This window comes from Aptenodytes forsteri, unplaced genomic scaffold (genome assembly GCF_000699145.1).
Source record: "Aptenodytes forsteri isolate BGI_AS27 unplaced genomic scaffold, ASM69914v1 Scaffold452, whole genome shotgun sequence".
NCBI lineage: Eukaryota > Metazoa > Chordata > Aves > Sphenisciformes > Spheniscidae > Aptenodytes > Aptenodytes forsteri.
Genome location: NW_008795439.1, coordinates 3,670 through 16,286, shown reverse-complemented (window position 1 = coordinate 16,286; position 12,617 = coordinate 3,670). Strand labels below are relative to the sequence as shown.

The following is a 12,617-nucleotide window of genomic DNA, read 5'->3' as shown; positions in this document are numbered from 1 at the left end:
CCACCCTTTGCTTCCTTGGTGGTTAATAGCTTCTCATCCGGGACTGGCAGGGGGTGTTTGGAAAGACTGCAGGCAGAAAAATTATCCAGGAAAAGGATTCCTCCTCAGCACGTTATTATAAGCTTGCTGGAAGCCAAACAATTAAGCCAATTGTTTTCTCTCTCTCATTTAGCTGTTTTGTATACACACAGACTTTCTGCCGGTCCACTGACCCCTGCCCTGCTCCAACACCACACGAACGTCACACAGTCAGCCTGCCAGCTCCGGCCAGCTGATCTCAGGCGAGCGCAGCTCTTATCTGCCCCATGTAAAACACATTCTCATTAACCGGAATTAAACCAGCATTAATCTAGAATCATGACTGATGGCCGTATTAAAACATTAACTCTTCCTAGCCAGGAGAGTCGGTACCTTTCGATCAAGGGGATGCTCTGGCACCCTGCGCTGCCTCCGCTGCTCAGGATCCGACCTGGGACGCCTGCAGGGCTCTCAACATGTCTTATGGCTACAACGCTCCAGCTGCGAAATGGAAGACTTGCAACCAGGCAAAGAAAAATGAAGTTATTCGAGGTGACACACGGTTTGAGAGTCGCGCTCCCCACTCTGCCTCGCTGCAGACAGGTCACTCCACCTCTCGACAGACACAGAAACCTCCCCCTGCCCTGAGAAGTCACCGAGTTGGCGATGGGACAGGTTCCCCGTGATGAGGAACAGGAACCCTAGGCGTGCGTACGGATTTGCAGGAGAAATCCTTTGTTTCACCCCCGGCTCAGGGAAACGCACTGGGGAGAAGAGGGCTCCGAGTGGGGACTCCTGACTCGGAGTGACCTCGGAGCACAGTCACTTCACCTCTCTGCTCCCAACCTCTGAACGGCTGAGGGTTAATCAGCTAATTGTTCGTAAGGCAGTTTGAGACCTCCACGTTAAAGAGGAGATATAAAAGCCAATTATTTTAGTCATCTATTCGGATCGGGAAAGGTATTTGATAATGTAATACAAAGGTGGCAAACAGAGCTTTTATGTTATCCCAAGGGCTCTTGCTGTCCATTTGGTGCCAACACTTTCTCAGCAGGAGACTTACAAGGCTATTTTATACATAAAGAGCAAACCACCCCCTTGGAGAAATGCTTCTGAATCACAGCCACGACGCAGGCAGCTCCCTCTGCAGCATCGAACCCTGCATATAAAGCACGCAGCTAAACATCCTCCCCTGGGGAGCGGAGAGTTTGAGTGTTACAGGGAGCAGCTGCTATAGAGAGGGAACATTTACAAGTGTGGGGGGTTAAGTACAACTAACAGGAGTCAAGGGATGGTAGCTTTAGGTCAGCCAGCGTGTGCTTTAACAGGAGGCCTCGGAGGGGAGAGTCAGTGCTACAGGGAGATAAACGCTTGCTTGATTTATTTTAAAAATTAATTTGATGGCCCCGTGCTGCCTTGAGACAAATGAGCACCTGCCTCTTCTGCTCCAGCACAGCCAACCTTTCTGTTCGCCCGCTCTCCTCCCAGCGACCGGGGTCTCACTTTCCCTTTAGGCAGAGAGGAAGAGGATTTTAAACTTGAAAGATTTCTACCCCAGAGGGCTAACAGAGGGGGAAGGGGGGTTCAAAGCTACAGATGAGTCCACAGCCACTAACGCAGCTCTGCATTTGCTCCCCGCTCACAGCGGGTCTGAAATCCCCCTTAGCTACGATTCTCCCCCCCCCATCTCTACCCCTCCCCAAATCAATTTGAATAGGAAATGAAGTGTGGCTCCGTGGAGACAATGGTTTATTGTAAAGTTTTTGCTGCGACGCATGGTATAAAAACCTGCCAAGACACATGTAAACATTCGCAACTGCCAGGCTCCTCCGTAATGAAAAGCCATAAAGAACACCCAGGTGGGAAGCACAATACTACCAGCTAATTAAAGTAACCAATAATATTCCTCCCAGGAATGCAAGAGTGTGTTCCGCTCAGTGGGAGAAGCCACTTCTAAGCCCATGAACTCGGCATCCTGGTGGAGCAAACAAAAAAGGGACACGGCGCGGCGAGGCGAGCCCTTGCCGCTGGACACCGCTCCGCAGAGCGCGCGGCCGGAGCTCGCCGGGGACACAAAGCCCAGCGTCGGGCAATCTGGAGGCTAGAGCCAGCCCTGCCACCGACTCCTGACCTTGGGCAAGTCATTTTCCCCACCGGTAGGTCTCCATCTGTACGGGGGGAGCAGTTCATTAGTATACAGCGGGCTGCATTTGCTGGTGAACGGCTCGGGGAGATCAGACCTCGCACTTCGGTGGTTTTGGGTTTTTGCCACGTACGGGGGCCACAGCGCAACCCAGGAAGCCCGCTCCTTCCATGAGCCCCGGCTTTATTAAGCTGCTGCCACACAATCCTACCCAGGGAAGGCCACGGCCATAAACATTGACAAGGCATATATTCCTCCTGAAAAATGGGAGCTCCTAGTGACAGGGTTAATGATGTTTGAGCAGCCTCTCACCCTGAGCTCCACATATCCCAGCTTTAATGCACTGGCCTCCTTCCCCCACCCCCAAAGGGACAGGAGAGGGAAGGGGGGGGGAACAGCGACCTCCAATGCCAGATATTTTCTACATCAGTGAATTCCCAGGGCCAGTGGAATAAAGCAGAACACTCATACGTGGAGAAACCGGCAGCAAAAAAGGTCAAATCCATCCCCCCGAGGAGGAGAGGGGCTTATTTCACAGGGATGGAGAGGAGATGAACCTCCCCTGGCTCTTACCCTTTTCCACATCGAGAGGAGAGGTCTCCATGCCAACATTATCCAGCTGTTATAGCTGGACAATTCTTTTTCACTCACCGCTATTTCTGAACAGTGCCGCGGCACAAGGTTCCTTACAACCCAGAAAAGGAAAAGGCTATCTTTGTTTGGGAAGCCCACAGGATGTTGTATTCATCTCAGAGTATGTATTTACCCTTTCTTCTGCTTTCCCCAAACATGCTAAATTCATCTTCTCCCCCGTTTGCTGCAGAACACGTTTAGGCGAGGGATTATCGCGCCGGTAAGCACACCATTCTCCAGCACGCGTCTACCTCCAAGCACGCCCCGTGGCCCCCCCACCCCAATACGTTCAGCGCCCTTCAGCAAAGCCCACCCTTCCAGCTGGAGACGGAGCACAGCTCCATCTCCTGCCCCGCAGTCAGCTCCAGCACGTGAAGGCTGAGCTAAATCAGTTGCTAGGTATGAGGACCAGAAGAGGGGTTACGCTCAGAAGCTTGTGTATATTTCTCCCCTGGAAAAAAATAAATAGCTTTAAGACCGAATCCATCCCCCTACAAAGCTCATCTCATTTGTACTTCAAAGAGTTATTTCCTACCAGGGAGCTCTGGACGCCTTCTCTTCAGAGAGCTCATTACCTTGGTCTTTACAGACTCGGCTCCTACCCCAGTCAGAAACGTGCACTTACACAGTGCGAGTCAAACGCCTGAAAACAAACCAATTACACAGCCCGCTAAACGGTGTCTCTTCCCCTCTTAAAATGTGGATGAACAATCTTAAAATTCAACACCTCCATTCATCAGTTGTAACTCTCTCAAAACCGTATCAAGAGTCACACACACAAAAACAAACAGAAGGAAAGATGAAGGAAACGGCGTTGACAAGACTCCCCCGGGGTCCGGGGCCCAGGCCGCTGCATTAATAACAAGATGCAAAACCTCAAGCAGCATGAAGGCTTTGAACGGTCACGGCACGCTACGACCTGGAGCACTGGGCTAATCTGGAGGTGCAAAGAGTGTCCTGGAGGCCAAGGCACCTTACCTTCTTGGAGAGCGAGGAGACATTCAACCCAAATCTTTGAGCCCTTTCCTTTAATTTATCCATGTTTACCTATAAAGACATAGGAAACAATTTATATATTTTTTTTTTTAAATCACTAAACTCAAGTTGCAGGGATAGAGATAAGGCCGCCTCCCGGAACAGACTTGTGCACAGCGATCAGCCCCAGGGAAAACTCCTCTGGGCTCCGTGCTGCACTGACATCCAGCAGCAACAGCTCCTGCCAGCACCGAGGGCCACAAGACAGAACCAGCGTCCCAAACGAAGCGGCCAGAAACTGCCAGTCTGCCCCTTTGCTTCCTCAAACCAACCAAAGGACAAGACACCCCAGGTGCTGTTCCCCTTCCCGAAGGGGCGGTTGTTTCAGACTGTTACTGCGAGCCAGCTGTACCTGGTACCTTTCCTGCAGCAGTCTGGTCGACACAAGCAGAAAATACACAGCCTTGTAGGCAAATCTTGCCAATACTCCTAAAAGTTACCGCTGCTATCTGGCTGCCACAGGTTTAAGAAGCCATTGCTGCACCCTCACTGTGTCACATCTAATCAGGTCCCCGGACCAAGCAGCTTCCCAACACGTCACCCAGCCTGACTGGTTTCCCAGAGAGGCGTCAGCCACCATTACGGCACTTATCCCTAGCGAACACAGACTTTCAGGGACGAGCCTTCCACAGTACGTAGTTCTGCAGAGGAAACCCTGGTGCTATTCTGCCCCGCAGACGTCCATGCAAGATCTTTCACGCCCCTGGCACCAGAGAAACCTATAACCTTGCCTGGTGACAGATCCTGTCCTGGCTTAACTCTGTTCCGCTCATCCTCAGTCGAGCATGCAAATACTGAGCCGGCTGCCCAGTGTGAGAGCGCTCTCAGCCCTGCACACTTCAGTGCCTCCTACTTAGGCCTGGAAGTCAGACAGGCAAAGCAGCATCGGCCATTAAAAGCCGAGTAATTTACTACAGGTCATTCGTCATTTCCATTCCTGAAGCGTAATTCAAACAATTAAAAAAAAGCAGAGAATGAAAATCAGGCATATGGAAAAAAAAAAACACCCAACCAAACAAATATCCGTCTTTGTTCCTGTCAGCGTTTCATTCTAAAATCAGCCCATCTGAGAAAACTGTCGTAAGAGGCACCACGGGGAATGTGAACCCCTCAAGTTCAGTGCAGGCTACGTCATTAACCCCCACGCCACGTATGTTGTTCCTGGACCATTTTGGTAGTTTATCCCTGCAGACAGGAACCTCTTCCTACAAACTACAACACGTGTTAGGGGCCTGGCCAGCAGTAACTCAAGAACAAGAAGCGTTTCTTACCGTGGGTTTGCTGTCTGCAGAGAGGCCTGAAATGAGGAGGCAAGAAAAAGAAAACCCAGTTAGAGAACAAACATCAGGAGCAGCACCTCGTCTAAAAGGAGGTGCAGTAAAGTCACAGCGCTGCCCGAAGCAGCCCTGCACCCGTCCCACCACAGACCAGCGAAGAACTGCTGTCCCGTTTTCCCCAGCTTCTCTCTGCTCACTACAGAACGAGTCTCCCAATTTCTTTTTCACCTTCAAATCAGCTTCTCCACCCACAGAACTGCTGCCGTCCCACCTCGCTAAGGACAGCTTTGGCAACTGAACCTGGCATTTCATGAAGCCAAAGGATGTTTGGCACACAGGAAAGTCTGGCCAGCGTCTTCCAGTTGTGCTTAGAAGTAAGAGACGCTGAGAAAAGTGTCTGAACTACCAAGGGAACAACACGTGTCCTTTTCTTCCCGATTCTACAATTCCCGCTCGGAGCTCCTGGGCGTGGTCAGGAAGAGGGGCAGAAGTGAAAAGAAAGGCAGTCCCACCGGCAATTCCCCCCCCCCCCCCCCCCAGGAATAATTAAATATTTGCAGTAAGGTCGCTCCACGGATTGGTTCTGCTTCACCTCCTCACCTTTAGTTGAAACTGTGGCCAAACCAAACCTGCCGAAGGTAAACGGAGCTTAGTCAGAGACTTTGGCAAAGAGAAGGTCACGTCGAGTCTTAGGTGTGAACTTTTCCTTCAAATACTTTTCATGAGTGTACTTGAGTAAAACTGGTTTGGGGGCAAGATTAACTGGAACACGCTATTATTGGCTAATGTAATTACTGCAGCAACTCCTGCACTTATGCTGCGCACAGCGATTCCCCACTTTCTTCATAAAACCAACCTCAAAGTCCAGAAAGCTAGTCGGATCACCTGCAGTTCATTTTCCCCTTTCGTTGCCCTGTCTTCCCAGAATAACTGTGAGAACCGCCAGAAATTTCAAGGGTATTTTAGCCCAAGCAACCAGTAGAGCATGCATCAAGCACTCCACAATCAGACACAGCCCAAATTTGACGTGGGGGTCTCCTGCCTCACGAGGAGCACCACCTCCCTGCAGCTGTGTGGCTGCAAACCCTCCAGTAAAGCTGCCCGTCATTTGCTGAGGCTGGGGGCAACCCCCACCTCATTTTTCAGCCTCCTCCCCAGCGTTGTTGTCCCACCACCCGAGCACAGCACAGAGCCACGTTCACCTCCCACCAATGCAACCTGCCACGGGCAGACGTGTCCGGAGAGGTCTTCTCCCAAGCAAGAAGAGGGGAGAAGGCTCCGAGCGTAGACTCACCGAGCTGCCCGCGCTGCCTTCTTGCTCTCCAGGCTCACGGGCACGTTGAAGCGTTCAGCCCTCTTCTGCATTCGCTGGAGGAGGAAGAGAAAGGAACCAACTGAGGAAGAGCGAAGATTTGAAGGGTACAGAAAGGAGGTTCTGCAGATGGAGAGAGGCACGCAAACTCAACACGCGGTGGGCTAACGCTCCAACGTGCCCGCCTAGACCAGCAGCGCGGTCTGGAAAGGGGAAAAACACCCCCCTGCACCCGCAGGTAAAGAGAGAGATGCTGCAGGCACCTTCCGTTGGCTTGTGCCCTCCGAGAAGCCACCCCACGGCCCCCAGGACGTGCGCTTGACCAAAAGGCACTCTCAGGGTTCCGATAAACACAGGCCTAATAAAAAACCTAATTAAAAAAGGTACGCCATCACTCCGCTGCTTGGGGGCTGTTCCTAGGAAAGGTAGACGTGCCAGAAGAGAAGGGGACCGGGGAGCTGACAGAGACAGGCGACTACGTTAAGATGCTACAAGGCTGCAACTGCGCTGGAGGCTGGCGTGCCAGCACGCAGGCTGGAGCGCTGCACACCTCGCCCAGGGAAGCCCTTGTGCCGGGGGGAAAGGAGCAGTGCTCCTGGCAGGGACTACAAAGGGAGCGGCCCCGACTTCCCTCCCGGAGGCAGGAAGCAAGCGGTAGGCACGACCGGCTTCGGCTGATTTGCAAGAAGAGAGGCAAACAAGATTTCCTTTTCTTCCCCCCTAAGCAAAAGGCCAAATATGCTAGAAAAGGGGATGGGGGGGGGTGTTTGTTTTCAGGGGACTTACTTATTTGGCACAAGCCCTTTCACAAGAGGCCGACACTATTCATGCGGTTGGCTCAGCCTCGCGAGCAGAGTTTGCCATTAGCAGCGCAATTCAAGACGAAATTCAGCTACGTAGAAAGGACTCGGCCTGCTGCCCTTGCTGCGGGCAAGGCTTGCCTGGCTTAGAGCACGCTGCCCTGGGCACGGAAAAGCTTGGAAACATCGGAAGTGCAAGGGTTTGCACCTACGAGTATTAAATCCCCTTAAAAGCTTAAGGGAAATATTTAACATTTTATTATTACACAAGGGCCCAAAAATGTGTTTGGTGTTTTAAAGGTTAGAGAAACAGATATTATTTCAATGGAAACATTGACTTTAGCCAAAAGCACAGTGAGGAGCGTAACAAACATGTGCATCAAAACATAAATGTTTAGAAAAGATGGATTAGGAACACCGCTCCTAACCGTGTCAGTGCTGAGGAACTTTTACTCAACTGAGTAGGAACAATAAAGACAGCAAAACGTACCACTCGGGTCAAAGCATATTTCCTTATTCTTTCTGACGCGTTGAAGAATATCCAAGAGAAATACCCGAAGAGGCAGCTTCTGAAAGGACTCTCGGCTACGGAAAAGCCATGCCGGATCGGAGCAAAGGCTCCGCTACCCCAGTATCCCCCCCGAAGGTGACTGCTGCAGTCAGATGGGTGGTCTGCCTCCCAGGCTCGAGTCATCCACAGCAAACGACTGACTGAATTTCAGGCTGCGCTCACATTTGCATTCGTTTATCCCTCATGGTCGCCCTTCCTAGGAATTTTTCTCCTTGCTTTTGAACTCATCCGTATTTCTAGCATCTGTAACAGCCCACATTAACTGCCTCCAGCGTTCAATTATGCATTGTATGGGAAAATAATTCCCTTTTGTCTTCAAAAACCATCTACGACATAATTTTGCTGAGACCCGGTTCGCACTCAATCAAAAAAAAAAAAAAGTGGATTTCCTGCAAACAGGTTCGGCAGAATTTGGTGAAAAACAAAGGGCAAGAGGGTAACTTCAGCAAGTTCGCTTAATGAGCTCTTTAACCAGCTCCGGCCAAGGGCAGCCCCGCGTCACAGGGGACATCGCTCCTTCAGCAACACCTTCCAGCTCACATCAGGTACCATGTTTCTCCTCATTACTCCTTCACTGAGGTCATAATCCTCCGCTTGCGACACCACCCCGGTTGCTGTGGAAATGATCGTGTCCCAAACAGAAGATTAAAACTCTAAAGTAGTGGCGAACAGCAGGGAGACAAGAATCATGTTTTCATAGCGATTTCTTTCTTATGGAACATGAGCACAAAAATAAGGGGGGGGGGGGGCCGGGATTAGAGAACCACAATCAGATTCCTGAAACTCAAAGTTTCGCAAAGTTTTCCCAGAGGAATCGGCAGCTTCTAAGTGTGTTTGTTTTAAATAAGCCCAGCAAATGTAAGTGACAAAGAGAAGATAAAGATGAGATGATCTGTTAGCTCGTATCAGTTCCTCCCCAGCTGATTACTCCCTGAAGCGTATCCTCAACAAAGCTTTGTAGTTTTATGTGTCTGAAGCAACGGGGCTTGCAGCAAGGCCCGAGGGACAGGGATGTGCCACGGCCTGGTGAACTCCGCAGCGGAACTTTTCGTGTTCGCAACAGCAGGAAACGCAATTTATAGACCAGAGTCATAACAGAGGCAGTTCAAGTCTATCAGCCTTTATCATCCAGAGCAGGGGACGCTACGGGGCAAAGCCCATCTTTGTCTGCCACGGAATGACACCCCAGGAACGACTCAGCTTGTCGCTGCTAAGTTGGAAATATTGAGGTAGGGTCAATGGTGGTTGGTGGCGGAAAGCAAGGGCAGCGAGCAGCACGGGAAGAGGCATTAACGGACAATTGAGAGAAGCATTCCTTGAGATCTAGCGTCAAAACGAAACGTGCCGTGGGGTCACCACCCTGCCAGGTCACTCCACAGCCAGCGACCGGTCATTAATATAAAATCAAGGAAAAATAAAGCAGGTTTACAATGGAAACACTGACACAGCCCCAGCCACACACAAAAGGGACTCTGAATGAAGTGAATAAGGAAACCGACACCTCGGAGGATAAAGTAGCAGAAGGAACCTTACCTCCATCTGCGATATCTCTGACGTTATTTTCACTACCTTCTTTTCCGTAATCCTAGAGGCGTGGGGAAAGAGAAAAATCGGTCAGAACAGCTCCCGCTCGTTTCACAGGCATGCCCCAGCGGGAGAGGTATCGGGGTTCTCCTCCCAGCCACCCGTCTCTGGCAACACCACCGCCATCTTAACTGAGGGCCTGTTTTTAGAACAAGAGCAGCCACAACCCCCCTTCTGAGGGCAAGTTTAGAGCCAGATATCGATGCTAAAGTGAAGTATGAAGCCTGCGAAACCTATAACCGAAGTCTAAGGTGTATTAGGGGCGGGAAACACACGACCCAGTAAAGACGCAGCCGTGGGTTCTCCTGTGAGCCTAACCAGTGCCTTGAGCACTCCCGAATTCCTTTGGCAATGATGGGAAGCAAGCTGGAGAAGACACAAGAACCAGCCACGCTCTCACCCATTCTCTACGCGGGCTTGGAGGAACAATTAACTCCGTTTAAGGCAAGAGAAACGTTCTGCAATTTTAGCGGGGCGCTGCAGATGCGTCTCAAAATGCCGGGTGGATACGACAGCACGAGGCCGCAGCCCTGCGCACCCAGGAATAACCCCCTGCCCGTCTTAAGGCTCTTAACAGTAACATTCGGCTCTTGTTAGAAGCCCAAAGCCTCGACTGCAAGCCCCGAAGGGCTTTATTCCTTTATGGCCCTCAAATACAAAGGATTGTTCTGTTCTAGTTCATGGGACAGCCACAGGCAGCTTTCCCCAGGCCAGCACCAGCACCCCGAGCCCAGGCTGCGTTTCAGGCACACACTTCCTGAACAACGTGCAGCTGACAACAGCGAGACCTGTAAAAAGACCGAACGAAAATATAATGGAGTGGGCGTGCTCCACAAAGTTTATGCTCCGAAAACAGAGCTCAGGCTCGAGGGGGGAAAACAAAAGAGGAAGAGACAAAGTTCGGAAGTTCCCAGGCTAAATGAAATAGCATCCTCCTCCTCCAAACAACTCCCATAAAACAGTGGGTCACAGCCAGCCTCATTAAGCTCTCCCATTTAGAAAAATGCACTGCTTTTGTTCCAGATTCCTGGACAGGTTTCTCATTTTATGCCCTGAAAGGTAGTAATGGTTTAATGGCACTTTCACAGGAAGCAATTCTGCCTGGGACCTGGGAGCTGGCGCTGGCCGGCGCGGCTCGGCGGGCACAGGACGCCCCCTCCTGCCCACACCCCACCTCGGGCCCGGCAGCCACGAGCCCGGGGCTCGCCCTTTCCTTTGAGCCACGGAGGGGAAAGCAGCCGCACAGGCCGGCGGACCACCGTGTTGTCGCACGGGGATGAGGCAGGGGCCACCATCCCGCTCCAACGTGTGCCGGGACCTCCCTTCAGCCCAAACTCCAAACCGGGGCCGTACGAAGCTTTATCGCCACCGGCCCTCGCACCCCACGGGTTTGCTTTGGTCTACTCAGAAAGGATAGTTACACATCAGGCGATTTTACGGGAGGCTCTTCTACTTTGACGGGCGGCTCTACCGGCTTCTGCTCTTCCTCCTGCAAGTCAAGGAGTTGAGAGGAGGTCAGATAACGAATACTCCGGCCAGCTGAGCAAGAGAGAAACACCACAGCGGGGACGCTGTCAAGTCTTTTGGGTTCTCGCCGGTTTAAAAGGCGCGCGCCTGCAATTCAGCCTGCAGGCATCCAAAGATCTCCGTCTTACGTGTTGAACTCGGCCCGCTCAGGCAAGGTGTGCGGCAAGAAGTAATATTTGGTGCTCACAGCCTCAGTCTGGCAGGGCTTGAACACTAGCTGTTGGGACGCAGACTCTTGTTTTATCCAAAGTCTGATCCCTTACCAGAAAGTCTGGGCTTCGCAAGGCTTCGGAAATAACTCGAGTGAGATGTTCTCAAGCCCGCAAGCAGCGCCAGCAAAGAACACCGAAACTACACAGCGCTCACGCTCGACATCGATCCGGTAAGACCCACCTCACTTCTCACCAAAGGCTTTTTGCGAAACCGGGGAGAAAGCTGCCACATCCTCCACCCGTCCTCGCAGGGCACGCGCTTGCCAGGCGGCAAAGAGCCCGACAGTTGGAAGAAAAGGTTCCCGCTGGCGTTCCGAGCGCAAAGCGCTTTCCCAGGTCGGATCTCCTCACCCCCCTCAGAACAAACTCTCCTGCTTTAAGGCTCGCTCCCACAGGCCACCCCGCCAAGCCCACACCCGGCGCTGCCAGGGCACCAGCCGGGCAAGTTCTTCCTACATATCCTTTCTTAAAAGCACGCCACGCTCCAACGGCATTTGCTGTTCAGTTCGTGACAAAACACACAGGGCACCGCGGCGCGAACCCTGCTGAACGTGGACGGAATGACCCCGCTCGGAACCGGCGGCCACGCACCAAGATTACACACGCTGCCAGAAACCTCCACCGCGCGTTCGGCAGGCTAACACGGCGACACCGAGCCTCTGCAGAAAAAAACTGCAGGTTTAGACCCAACAAGGCACGACAACGGTGCATGAAAACAGCCACGGCCCCAGGTATTGCCTCGTTCCTCATGCGCTGAACCGCGACGCAGCCGGCGGGAGGTCGCACGCCGCCAGGCAAACCAGAAACCCCCTGCACGGGCCGCTGCCAGGAGAGTCTGCCCAAAAGAAGACTTACCTCTATTTCTTCTCCCAGAACGTCTTCTTCATTTGCTTCTTCTTCAGCTGGAGGAGAAAACAACAGCGCAGTTGCAGTAGCAAATTACTTCAGGAATGCCTCTGGCTTCTCAGATGAAGCCTGCTATGAGAATTTCCCTCGGGAAAGCGGGAAGCAAAGGCAGCTACAGCAAAGCGCTCGGACCAGGGCTCTTCTCTTTCACCCAGGAGTTCCACGCGAACGAAGGTCGAAGCCCAGGGGATCTCTCACCACCGAAAACTTTGGGAAGGGGCCGACTAACGAACGCCCCACCCCGCTGGACCGGCCCCGCCGGCCCGCAGCACCCACCGTGCTCCTCCAGGTAAGCCTGGAGCCTGTTGATCAGATCCTGCTTGTTGCCTTTTGCTTCCAGGCCACGGGCCAGACATTCCTGCTTCAGTTCAGCCAGCTACAGGACAGAAGGAGCTTCCGATTAGTGCGCGCAGAAGCACGCCAAGAAACAAATGAATAATGCTAATTGGGGGGGGAGCATACAAACAAGGCAAGACAATTCGCTTTTTCAGGAGCCTCGAAGGCTCCCTCCCCACGTTAAAGACCAGCCGGGCTCCTGGATCGCGGGCTCCCAGGTTTTACCCCAGATAACCCGGTTGTCCCATCAGGTCGCCCTCCAG

The 12,617-nt window shown here is 52.3% G+C and overlaps 1 protein-coding gene across 1 annotated transcript in view; it reads right to left on the bottom strand.

The window, feature by feature from the left end:
* Positions 1–12,602, bottom strand: part of SARNP (SAP domain containing ribonucleoprotein) — a 30,088-nt gene extending 17,486 nt beyond the window's left edge. The window contains exons 1-10 of the mRNA XM_009281063.1: positions 12,580–12,602; positions 12,495–12,525; positions 12,295–12,394; positions 11,968–12,014; positions 10,795–10,862; positions 9,323–9,374; positions 6,401–6,474; positions 5,707–5,735; positions 5,101–5,126; positions 3,773–3,841 (exon numbers count right to left, since the gene is read on the bottom strand). Of these exons, the coding sequence (XP_009279338.1) occupies positions 3,773–3,841; positions 5,101–5,126; positions 5,707–5,735; positions 6,401–6,474; positions 9,323–9,374; positions 10,795–10,862; positions 11,968–12,014; positions 12,295–12,394; positions 12,495–12,525; positions 12,580–12,602 (519 nt within the window). The remainder of the gene's footprint in view (positions 1–3,772; positions 3,842–5,100; positions 5,127–5,706; positions 5,736–6,400; positions 6,475–9,322; positions 9,375–10,794; positions 10,863–11,967; positions 12,015–12,294; positions 12,395–12,494; positions 12,526–12,579) is intronic.
* Positions 12,603–12,617: the final 15 nt, after the last annotated feature.